The sequence below is a fragment of the Coffea arabica genome, chromosome 6e (genome assembly GCF_036785885.1).
Source record: "Coffea arabica cultivar ET-39 chromosome 6e, Coffea Arabica ET-39 HiFi, whole genome shotgun sequence".
In the NCBI taxonomy this organism is placed as follows: Eukaryota; Viridiplantae; Streptophyta; class Magnoliopsida; order Gentianales; family Rubiaceae; genus Coffea; species Coffea arabica.
This window is the reverse complement of record NC_092321.1, coordinates 54,167,775-54,181,109: the sequence shown is the minus strand read 5'-3', so window position 1 is coordinate 54,181,109 and position 13,335 is coordinate 54,167,775. Positions and strand designations below refer to the sequence as shown.

The 13,335-nt window shown below is 32.7% G+C and overlaps 1 protein-coding gene across 2 annotated transcripts; it reads right to left on the bottom strand.

Annotated features, from left to right (window-relative positions):
- Positions 1-6,576: 6,576 nt before the first annotated feature.
- LOC113696038 (protein CHLOROPLAST IMPORT APPARATUS 2-like) lies at positions 6,577-11,809 on the bottom strand. Of its 2 annotated transcripts, none has more exons than XM_027215347.2 (3): positions 9,426-11,809; positions 7,722-7,846; positions 6,577-6,959 (listed from the first exon to the last, which is right to left on the bottom strand). In XM_027215347.2, exons 1-2 carry the CDS (start codon positions 10,557-10,559, stop codon positions 7,724-7,726), a joined length of 1,257 nt encoding a protein of 418 aa, XP_027071148.1. In that variant the 5' UTR covers positions 10,560-11,809; the 3' UTR covers positions 6,577-6,959; positions 7,722-7,723. The 2 variants fall into 2 exon arrangements, with proteins under 2 accessions (XP_027071148.1, XP_027071147.1); XM_027215346.2 differs by having other exon boundaries at positions 7,722-7,877; positions 9,426-11,803.
- Positions 11,810-13,335: the final 1,526 nt, after the last annotated feature.

Here is a 13,335-nt window from a genome sequence, read left to right as displayed (position 1 = left end):
TTCGACATAAATGTTTCATACGAAAAGACACAAATTAAGTAGAGTCTACTGTTGCATCTGCATCTCTTCATGTTTCTTTCAAAAACTGCCCAAATAGAGAATCCAAGCATCTCAAGTCCCAACATAAATGTTTAAAAATATACACAAACTTACTAGAGTCTACTGTTGCATCTCGTCCTTGGACCAAAAAGCTTCCTTACCATTGGACTTAACGTCAAGGGAAATATAGAATTAATGAGTTAACATTTTGTTGTTTTACATTAAATTATGTCAAAGGTTATTGTATAAATGTTAGAATGTGGATTAACTAAATTATACCTTTTTGAGTTCCACCAATAGTGACTCTTGATAATTTACTGTTAATATAAATAGTTATAAACGTAATTTTTTTATTTTCATATCTATTAATATACTATTCACTAATTGATGTCTTCTAGTAGTATACTATTCACCAGTTGATATCTACTAGTATGCTTTTCAACTAGCAAGCCAAGTGTCACTCTCTAATAGCTTATATGTTAGTTTAATTCTAAAGTCTAAACTAGTTTTGTACCCGTTCGTTGAACGGGAATCGTCGAAAAATAATAAACTTTAGTCAATTTATAAAAATATCGATATAAAATACATATTTAATGTATAATCTATTATAATTTGTCTTAAGTATATTACTATGTGCGCATTGTAATGTAAAGTATTCTTATAATATAAATTTGAACATCTAATTCAGTGAATAATAATTCAAAAATAGAAAAAATAACATTCAACAATACCATAACATTCAAAAACTTGAAAATAAATAAAAAGTGCAGTAAATAGTATCAAATAATATTCTACTATTCAGAAACTTGTTTTTGTTTTTTTCTATTTAAACATTCTTCTCGATTTGTCTGTGCAAATCAGCATTTATTGATTTTCTATTATCACTGCATGATAGCAAAGTAGGATAACTAAGTATAAAAAAAATAAATGATTTATCGCATTCAAGTTTGTGTATAACAATACGTAAAGATTATAATTAAGTAAACGGGCAGAGTCTTTTAATTAACTAATGAATTTGCAGATATATCTAATAGAGATATTTATGTTTCTTGTATTTATATTGCATTACTTTCCAGTGCCTTTTTTTTTTGGTTGTTTTTCCTGAAGGCAAATTAACAAACATCGTAGTATATGATCACAAAAATCAATTAACAAACATGTTAGAAAAAATCCTACAAAAATAACGATGAAAGTACTTGTTTAAATCCTATGTCTTCATACAAAACAAATAGAAAATAAAACAAAAAAAAACAAAATTCAAGATATGTTACTAAGCTCTTACAATTGAAGATCAACATGCCTTTTTAAAATATATATATACATATATATATACATATATTGAAAGAAGATGTACCTAATAATCAAGAGGAGTGGAAACCCAAAATCGATACTTTAATATGCCAGCCGCTTGCACTGGAAATACCTAACCATGAATTTGATGTTTGAAATCAATATATTAGAGGCAATGTGTAGTGTAGACATAGGAAATAAGAATTGATAAGAATACAAAGAGTTATTGATAAGAACATTAAAAGTATGTTTATCTTAATTTAAGTTGCTTAAAGTACGTAACTTTGGGTAGGAAATAAGAATCCTATAATATTAAGAATTCTTATAGGAAATAAAACCATAATCGTCCAAATAACTTTGGGTAGGAAATAAGACTTTATGTGACTCGTACTATGCACATATATAAACCTATACGTAATAAATTTACAAATACATTATTAAGATAGATTTTACCGACCTTAAAAGACCGCCTCCACTATATCGAGTCCTTTAAGTGTATGGACTCCTATGATGTGAGTCCACACACGAAATACTCCCCACCATCTGGGTAGAGATGTATTGTGATTAAGGAATTATTAGCAGAAATATATTAAAAAAAAGACGGGCGGAGGACACTACGGATGGAGGCCTTTCTCTTGGATTGGAGGACACTATGGATAGAGGGTCGGGTAGGGGCATTCGGGGTGCAAAACTTCAACAAATATCTAATGTTTTATCTCATCTTTCTTTAGCTATGATAATGGGATTTTATTTCTTTGGTTGATGACACTCCATTTTCTTTATGGACTTTTTCAGAATTTTTCAATCAGATGAAGTGCCATTTCTCTTTGTACATCAATTATGCATGGGGACTGTGAGTCTTGTAAAAACTTTCTCGAGCTAACTTTCTTTAATTTCCATGTCTAGATTGTTTGTATGTTGTTCTATATATGGGTAGATTATCTTAAAATAAAAAGGATCTATGATGAAGCTGTTAAAAAAAAAGAATAGGACACTATAAAAAAATATATTATCATTTATTCCTATATATCTAATAGAGGAGATTTATGTCTCTTTTATTTATATCGCATTACTTTCCAGTTCCTTTTTTGGGTAGGAAATAAGAATCATATAATATTAAGAATTTTTATAGGAAATAAGAATTGATATATATCCAAACAAAAAAGGAGCAAGCCACATAGGAAACTATTTGCCGTCTCGTTAAGCCACGTAGGAAAGAGAAAATATGAAGGGGATAAGTATGAGGATACGACTTTATTATATATATATATATGATTATTATAATTTAGGTACTGAAATTCAAAAAAAAATGAAGTTTATTCCAAGTGTTTTATTCAAAATATTACATTAACCACACTACAACACAGTTCCTTGTCATTGATAATTACAAATATTTGTAACAAATTCTATCAAATCTTACAGCTTCCAAATTCAACAAATGAATAATAATAATAATAAATACTTTATCTTAGTATTAAATTATTTTTAATCAACATTTCCTATGCAGGGTTGTCAGTGTATCATGTCGTGTTATATTTGTATCATGTCATATTCGTGTTCGTGTTAAATGAGTCCAAATCCATGCATGACACATTTGATTTTCATGTCATGTTTGTGTCATGACTTGTTCACTAACGTGTCTAATTGTGTTTTTACCCAGTTGACTCATTTAACTTTTTATATGAAAAGTAGAGGTGAATATAACCAAAACTTAAAACATGATTCTCTTTCTAAGAGAATATGTGGTGTTCCCTTAATCACTTTTATTCATAAACCTCTGATTGAATTTTACTTATATAAGTTTTGAATGCATTATCATCTCATTAAAGATATACAAAAAAGTCTATTTGTTTTTCATTAACAAGAAAGACAAATGTTTAAGCAAAAAAAGAGAGGGAAAACTATGCAATAGAAGAGGAATATAAACAAGAAAATGTTCAAAAAGAAATTAGATGAAAATAATAGAAAATTTATGGAATAGCGTTAAAATTTACCTAGAAAAAATATTTAATCAGTAAGAAATGAAGAAAAATGAGCAACTTTGATCTAAAGATAAGTATTGATCAATTTGAGAAATTAAGAATGAAGATGGGAAGTGAAAAATTAAAATCATAAAGGTTGTCTATATTCGCCAATTTAAGAAAATAAGAACAATGAAGGAAGGAAGCAAAATATTAAAATAAAAAAAATTGTACATTTGAATTTGTGAAGTTTGGATTTGCATGTTTATATATTCTTGTAAGAGATTAATTATATTATTTTAAGTTTCAAACTTTAAAATTTAACACAAAACCATTTAGTTTTGGTGCAATATTAAGAATGAGCCAAGTAACATTTTTTCAAAATTCTTAATGTGTCAGTGACAAGCTAATCGTGTCAGCCCATGGGTTGATCCACTACAACCCATTTTGTTATGTGTCGTGTTCATGTTGATCCATTTTTTACATAAATTATTCTATGTCATGTTTCATCGAGGTTTTTTTCATGTCGTGTTCGTATCACGTTCACGTGTTGTGTTAGGAATTGCCAACCCTATTCCCATGCATAGCATGGGAGACAAAGTTAATATAGGCTATTCACTAGTCTAGATCTTCTAAAAGCTTTCCAATGAGCAATCAAAGTATCATTTTCTAAATTTTCTAAATTATTTTTAGTCTAAAGTAAATATGATTGATATTATCTAATATTTGTTAGTTTAATTCAAATGTCTAAATTCTTAAATTTTAGATAAAAATAATGGATTAATTTTTTGTACATTGATAGTGTATAGATTATCACCATTAGATGCATGAAAACTAATATAAACTTGAATTTGAAATTCAATCTTTGCATGTGTATCATATATCCAAGCATGATAGAATATACATTATCGATGTATATAAGATTAACTCAAAAATAATTGCTTAGTCAAACTGACTTATCAAAAAGCTAGCCTGAGTGAATTTGCTGCTTAAGAACAAATAATTAATCTAACTATTAAAGATCTTCAAGTGAATCGAATATTGTTTTAAAAGAAATTACAAAGCTAGTAGTTTTGGAAGATTAAGATTTGTTTTAGTTGTACATGACAAACAATGAAAACTTCATTTGCAAAATGTTTTTGTACAGGATAATATGAACACGGGCTTTGTATGGATTAGGGAGTATTTCAAAAATAAGATTTTGTATTCGGAGTATATAATAGCACATCCTAAAAATACTCCAAATACACACAATCTCAAATATACCTAAGAATAAATAAATAAATAAAATAACAAATCTACATCTTCTTCTACCTGCCACTACTCACCACACCTTCCTCCCCATCGTCACCACTTCTCCTTTCCTCCCTCCTCTACCATCACCACCCTCCCCCCTCCCCCCTCCCCCAATCCTCTTTCCTTCTATTCTCTTCCTCTTCTTCCTCTTCCTTTTCCTTCCTTCCCTGAGGAGGGAGCAGAAGAAAGAAAGGGAGAAAGAGGAAGAGGGTGGAAAGTGAGGGAGGGAGAGTGAGGAGAGAGGAGGAGGGAGAGGGAAAGGGATTGTGGCAGTGGAGGGAGAAAGGAAGAGGATGTTGGTGGTGAAGGAGGAACAAGTGGTAAGTGGTCGTGGTAAAAAAATTTTAATAAAATTTTAAAAATACCTCAATAAAATCATAAATTTTAAAAATATTTGAAAATACATCCCCAAAATCACCAAATCCAAATGGACCATCTATAGTAGAAATTATTTTGAAACATAATATTACGGTAAAGATTTTGAAAAACATCCCTTAAAACATCTAATCCTTATGACCCCATTTAATAAACTAGTAAGTAAAAATACACAACACTTTTTAAAGATAAAAATTGTTATATATTTTTCTTCGACCATATTATTAAGATTTTCTTAAATGGTCTTGACTCAAGACATTCATCTTCATAGTTGTACTTATGCATAGGATAAATTTAAGTTTAAAATATTTCAAAAAGTAGAGTTCTTCTCATTCTAAAACAATTTTTTTTAAAAAAAAAATTTCAATAGTACAAACAGTGGTCCTCTTTAGATTTACACAACCATTTTATAATGATCAAAATATTATACTTTTTTTCCTCAACCATGTTATTAAATTTTTTAAAAATAGTCTTCACCTCCTTAAGACCTTTGTACTCATAGTGGTGGAGCATATTTTGAAAATTAATTGATGAGAAAAATGCTTCCATGATTCAAGGAAATAAAAATTTTGAGATTATTATTTACACACACTTATATATTGGAGTCTCATACTACACCTCATTCTTCTTTTACATCTTTTTTTGAAAACCTCCTACTTATAATTCCTCCCACCTTGAATGGCATTTCATTATAAGCATTTTAGATCTATTGTAATAAATTTAAATAATTTATTCCAAGTTTTAGATTGATTTTAATTAGTAAGTTACTACATCAAAGTGGCGGAAAGGTTGGACTGGGTGATAAGGGTGGGAGGGATTATAAGTAGGAGATCTTGGATTCAAACCCTCCCATTTAAAAATAAAAATTGTTACTACACCAGAGTTTATTTGGACATTTTCTAACCTTTTTTTTTCTCTTATAATATTTAGATTCTCCACAAAAGGACAAATTCTACTTTGCATCCGCGAACTTGTATCACTTTCCCACCTTGCATCCTAAATTTCAATTTTGGATACTCTGTACTCTAAACTCTAACCCTCAAGTTTGTCCTACTTAAGCCCAATCAATGACAACTTTTACAAAATTAACGGCAAAGAGGACCTAATAATCAATCATAATATGCCAAAAGTAATCATAACTACAAAGTTTCGTAGCAAAATAAAATAATACATTATCAATTCTTAGCACCATCTTTTATCTCGTTAATTTTCCTAACAATATTAGCAACTGAGACCATATAAATAAGTGATAATGTGCTAAAACTGGTCAAAAAGCTAAGGGTTGTAGTTAGAGCATAACAGCATATTGTCATTAATTTTCACCGCCCTTTATTTCATTAATTTTGCGAACGTAATTATTAATTGGACTTAAATGGGACATTTAGAATGCAAAGTGTCCAAAATTGATGTTTATGGTGCAAAGTGATAAAGTGATACATGTTTAAGGGTGTAAGATGGAGTTAAATCCTCCACTACACGATAAGAAATAACATGTACCAATTGAAATTAATATCTTAACATCAATACCATGTTTACATGGAGGGACGTATTGATCTATCTAACAAATTTGAGAATTTAATAGGACGTTAAAATAGTAAAAAAAAACTAAAAACGGTTGAAAAATATTATAGTATAATTACTTTATTCATCAAGTAACAAAGAGTGAAGTTTCTAGCCAGCTGCTCGTTGTATAAGAAGGTAATTTTCAACCATGATTTGAGAAGCAAATTGATACAAAAGCACTTCTCTAAGAAGGCTACAAACAGAAAGTCTAAGAGGAATGTTACAAAAAAGTGAGCAAAAGATCTTCCTTCTCTTCTTGGTACGCATACCTTAACCAATTTTCTGCCTATGGTGGTAGTTCAAGCTGGTCTTGAGGGGAAAAAAAATCAAGAAAAAAATGCTGATGCAAAATGGCTATATAGACTAGTGTTGCTAAGAAAAGTCCCTCTATCCTTGCTCACTATCAGGAGAATTTGGCGTTCTCACAAATCGACCCTGCATAATTAGCAACAAATTTATTTGAGACCACTACATTGTGAGTAATCATCATAAGAAACTTGATATAGTAAACCACCAAATTATACGGAATTATAACTATGACCTAGAAACTAATACAATATAAATGATTTGAACACATGCAAACTCGAAGTAATAAATTCACTCAAGAATTAACACATAAGTATTTCCTAAAACAGGAGATGTTCTAGCAATAATAATATGTGAGTTAAGAAGCCAAGTCATACTTCCAAGCAGTGTTGGCCAACCAAATAAGCATTTTTTCGTTCCTTAAATAGATGACACTTTTAAAATACCCTGTAAGAATAAATTTCTATCGCATTTTTATGTCAAGCCAAAGCGATCAATTGGTCTTTCTTAACATCTCTAACCCCACATGAAATAAGAAAAGATTAAGCGCAATATACACCTAAACGATTAATTGCAGCAATTAAGTACCTAATAATATCAATTTGTAGCAAATTGCTCGAATAGTATGGAAAACATTAAATTTTGGTAGCTGTCTTTGAATAAAAATAGTTTAGTACACTATAATCACAAGGGTATTGGAATAAACTCATGCAAATTAGACACATTGAAGCCTTTTCAGAATAATTGTATAACCTGCTAAAATGCTACAATTGATTTAACAATACTAGAAAACTTGATATCTAGGGGTAAAACTAACAATGAGCGGTAGTTTAGGGTGTATATTAAAATTAACCCAAAATGCTAGCAAGGCCAAAGAAAACCGTTAAATACCTTCATTCTGGGCCGTCGATCAGCATTGACTTTCCTGACTTGGTACCTGATTTTCTTCGAGAATAGGCGCGTGCGTCGCTTTTCCTTGTAGCGCAATACGCTGGCTTCCCTAACACCACCTGTTTCTGAGAATAAGTCTATTTTAGCCAGCCTGGCCTGCACTCAATATAGATTTGAAAAATGATTAATGCTCCCAAATGCAACAGAAAATGATTGGTGGTAATTGACAAAATCATCCAAGCAAAGTTTTGGAAAAAGGAATTTTGCAAAACCATCCAAGAAAATGTGTATATTTTGTTTCTCAATTGATAATTGAAAACTATGGCTCCGTTTGAATTAGCTGTTTTTGGGAATGTTTTTGAAAAACTTTGCTGTAGCAGAGTTTTTAGAGTATATTTTGAAATATTTTTAGAAAATATTTTGAAATATTTTTTATTGGCACTTTATTATGAGATATTTGGTAAAATTTTAAAAAAATTTAAACTAATTTTTAGATTATCTTTTAGAGTACTTTGTTGTAACTTTTATTGTATTTGAAAAACTAGTTTTTGAAAAACACTCCAAATATTTTGTTTTAGAGTATTAGTACCATTTCTAAGTAAACATGTGAACATCACATGATTCATGCTCCCAACCGCAAAACAAAATACTAATAGTAATTGATAAAGTCATCCAAGCCAACTTTTGGAAAAAAGAATTTTTCATCCGCTACATTTTGGTTATCATTTGATTAAATGGATAGTTGTTAGTTGCTATGTTTTAGTGAATTTTTAAAATCATGTTTACTTAACCGACTAAATAAATGAGTTCATATGCGACTCAATATCACGATATTTCTAAACGATAGAAATTAACATAGAATCTCTAAAATCAAGAAAGTGAGCCATTTTTTTAATTTTTTTCTATAGTTTAAGTCATTTATCGTTTAGTACAGAATTTTTCTAAATAAATATTGTGGTGCATAAATTCATGGAGTTTTCAATATTTTTTAAAGACCTTAAGAAATTCAGTGTAGACTTCAAAGAGTTCTAAACAAAGTTGGATACGTACAAGATGCTAATAGGTTAATGAAGAATGACAGACAGCTTAAAATAATATGGAACCCACAATTTTTAATTAGTTTATACATTCCCTATAATAAGATAGTAAAGTTTGACGTATAATAAAGTTAATTAAATTATTTTAAAATCAAAGAAGGAAAAGCTCGTTCAATTAAGAAACAAACACATGGAGAAGAAATAGTAAAAAGGACGCCATCTTGTCACACTAATGGAATGTAGAAAATTGTTATTTATTACTAGTGTAGTCATACCACTAATTAGAGTGTATAAAACAAAAATAGACACAGAATTTATTCCTTGAGGATTAATTTTTTAAAGGAACAACCAAAATAAATTCTAAAAATCTTTTTTTTTTTTTTGGTAAAAGGTCCTACCTAAGCAGCTGTTTGATAATGCCGTACGAAGCCAACGACAGCCATCATGATTAAATTTTGTGACTAATGATTAACAAATTCCAATAACTTAAAAACAATTCTAAAAAAGTAATAAAAAGAGTTCCAAAGAGAAGAGGCCAATTTTGCAAAAAAGAAAAAGTTAGCACGTGCGACGTGAGCATAGTCTAAAACAATAAGCTTAGTACTCTTAACTAAAATAACGAACCACTAGTATCAATTTCAGGGCAGGAGGACTAGAGAAAACATACTTGCAAATCATTTCCAGAAGCCTCAGCCACTGGAGAGTCATCGGCAAATGGCGACGGCCCATCGGACCACGCAGTCAATACGTTGTCGTAGTTCAATTTTAGTAGCAAGCTGCCAACATTTGGCTTAGGCTCATTAGGCTCCTCCTCCTCCTTGTCCTTGTCCTTGTCCTTGTCCTTGACTTTGTCCTTGGCTAATTTTTCTGCAGGACCAGAATTTTGCTTCATTGCTCTTGCAGATGATGATGAAATTGGAGTCTCCTTTGCAGTTACTGATGATGGTTCTACTAAATTCTTCAATTCGACCGTCTTTTCGACCTTTTTTTTCTTCTTCTCCGCCGGTGGTTTATGGAATCTTGGTGTGATGTCACGGACATTTACACTAGGAAACCACCAATCTCCCTCGTCACTATTCCTAAATGCTCTAATGTGATTATTTCTCATCCCAAAATTTCCATACTCAGAATTAACTCCAAATCCTAGCCCAACTGGATAACCATAACAAGTTCCTATTTGACTAGTATTAGTACCATAACAAAACGTATTAGACTCATCAACTGCTTCATTTTCCACACCTAAATTCCCCATTATGCTGTCAATCCCCTGTTCAATTTCCTCATCAAGTATTGACTCTGCATCGAAATCCTCATTGAAATCATCAGACACCTCCGAGAAATTCATCTTGGAATTGATTTCCCCTGGACTCTGGCATGGCTTTTCACAAGAACTTGCCATCTTTTGCTCAATTGGATAACTATTAGGCTTCTCTAGCACAGGTGGATGATGTATCAAGAAGCTCGAATTATCGATGACTGGAAAAGGTAGTAACAAGTCTGATGGCTCATATGAAAAGGGGTACTGTTGTTTGGTGAATTTGCAAGGCTTGGTGAGGTGTTTTGTGGAGAAAATTTTAGGATAGGCTGTGGAAAGCAGAGCAGCTGCTTCATTGTAAGTCTGATTAGGCCTTTTTCGAGGTGTTCGAGGCTTTCTAGTGGAGATTGCAATTGGAGAGTTGCTTGATTCTGAGAGAGTTGATGAAGGAGATGACGACTGTGACGTCCATGATGTTGTTGGAGATTTGATAATCTCCAGGTGTAATCTGTATGCTCGACCGCCTCCACTCAAACAAGAAGACATTTGTAGATTGAATCAAGAAAGATTGAAAAAATTCAATCCAGGAGAAACTTGACAAAAGCCTTCAATCAAGAGTAAAATCCCATCAAGACAAGATGGAAAGTTGAGCTACTTATGCCTTCATTCAGAAGCTGCAAATTGCAACCTTTCGACTTTCAGGACAGAATTTAATTTCAGAAAGAAGACTGGAAAACTGAATTCAAAGCCTAATAAAAGACAATTGTCATGAAAATGGGAAAGCTTTGAGGAAATCCCACTTCACAAAACAATAAAACAAAAAAAGCTGGAAACTCCAGCAATTCTTGAATAGTTTCAAGCTTCAATTGCACCTTAATGATGAAGATGCGAAAAGGGACAGCTTTAAATTCAGCAAAGTTTCAGCAACAATCGGCAGAGAAGTAGCAAGAGTTGAATAGGTAAAGAGGAACTGTCCGCAAAGGAGAAGAAAGTACAAGAGCCCTGAAGGCTTAAACCCTAAAAGGTACCACTTCACTTCCCTTCACTATGGACCAAAAGAACCTAAATGACCGTCAAGAAAAAGTGAACAGGCCAAAACCTTTTAACAGTACCTCAGACTAAGAAGTCACCAGAAACCCTTTAAAAAGGAAGGCCAGAAAAATACAAGAAAGCCTCCAAAAATCAGCCTTGAATTTACCGTCACATTGAAAGGAAAAGTCTAAGCAAAATTGTCCTCCAGAATTTATGAAGTTCCTATCTTCAGCTATGAGGTAAAGCAAAAGGAAAAGCTACTGTCTGTCCGCTGAAAGTTTTGCAGGATGAAAGAAAAATTGAAACACAGTGCTTTAAAAACTCTGAAAAGCTCAAATTGTCAAAGACTGATGGCGAAGAAAGAGGAGTAAATGCACACAAGAACCCAAAATTCTAATGTCAAGAATAGAAATAAGATTTGGTGAAGAGGGATGCTGAGAATTCAGAGAAATATCTCAAAAGTGGAAACGTGTCTGGCAAAGGAATCCAAGAATGGACAACCTTGAGGTTTATATATATATGGTTATTTCTAGAGGTGAGAGTTTTTTTTTCTTCTGGGACAAAATGAATCACGAGAGGGGCAGATAATAAGGTCCAATTCCTCTGTTGATCAGTTCAGTGGATATAGCAGAGAGAACCCTTCAGTCTTCACCCTTCAAAACCCCTATCCCTCCCCTCACTCTGTCTCTCACACACACTTCATCACACATAGACACACACTAGAGTGTGGAGTCTGGACTCTGGAGTGAGGGACTGGAAGAACTTTGGTTGGGTGTGGAAAGAGAAAAGAAAGGGACAAGGAGAGGGAAGGTTTAATCAGTTATGGGAAGGGAGTAGGACCACTTTTGTGCTAAGCAAATGGAGAAGTCTAAGCTTAGATTTTCCATCTTTGCAATTTCATCAGTAATCCATTATTGTCTAGTGACATCATTCATTGACATAACCACCCTTATTGAGATAACTTTTATGGAACTAAATTATTTTTTTTTTCAAATCTTTCCTGTCTAACCAAAATGGGAAAAAATTGGAATTAAAAATTCAAATATTTTCGTTGCAGATATTTTAGTATTTTTGATGGTATGCTGATATGGTAGTAACTAGTAACAAATTTACACGCAACTTCTTCAAATACCTAGTTGGTTGAAGAAGCTAAAGAACTTAATTTTTAGGCCTGTTTGGAAGGTAGGTTTTTTGGGTGTTTGTATAAAACTTTACTGTAAATCACTGTAGAAATTGTAGAAAAACTTTTGTAAGATGAAAAACTTTTTTGAAATCTTTTCCTTTTTCTTTCTTTCTTTCCTTCCTCCCTTCCCCCTCTCCTGTTCCCTCTCCCGAAACTGCCACTGCAAACACATACAATCTTTTTTTTTTTTTTTACTTTTCTCCTCTCCCCCCTCCCTCTCCCTCCCTCTCCCTCCCCCGCCATCCCTTTCCTCCCCTCTCCCCCGCCACCCCCTCTGCCCCTTCCCCCTCCCCTGTTCCCCTTCCCGCTTCTCACCATGCCTGATTTCTTTCCTTTTTTTCACATTTTCCCTCTCCCTCTCCTCCCCTCTCCTCTCCTTGCTCTTGCCGGCAGATGAAGCAGCGAAATGATTTTTTTTTTGGGCAATTTTCCTTCTCCCCCTCTTCTCCCCTTCCCCCGCCACCCTCACCCTCCCCCGATGCGATTTGGTCTCGCGACTAGATCGGCCAGAGAGGAAGGGGAAGGGTGGTGGGGGAGACGCAGAGAGAAAAAAAAAAAGACAGAGGGGAGGATGGCAGGGGAGGAAGAGGGGGAGAGGGAAAAAGGAGAAAAAAAAAAAAGAAGACCGGCACCAGAGGTGGTGGCCGGCGACGGAGGTGGTGGTGGGGGAGGAAGAAGAAGAAAAGGGGAAGGGATTTTTTTTTTTTTTTTTGTGTTTTGGATATTTTAAGTGTGTAGGTTAAAAATTTTGATAAGTTTTTGGGGTTCCTATAGCAAAAGTTGTTAAAAAACTAGTATAATACAAACTTGCTAAAAAATTAGACTTCCAAACAGGCCCTTAATTTTTAATGTTAATCACTGAGCAGGTACTTTGTTGTCCCAAAGCTTGCAAAGTGAAGATATTAAACAAGGGAAAATAACATTTGCAGTATTTTTTATTCATTTTTTCCCTAATCAATTTTATTATAATTGCAATCATTAGCGTTTCTAAAGTGCGTTAGGAGGGGGATTCAGCCAAGTGATGAAGAAACTATGAACGGAAGTATAAGAATAAAATGTTTTGTAAATAACCCTAATTGTATGTGGTTGTAATCTATGTAACAATTT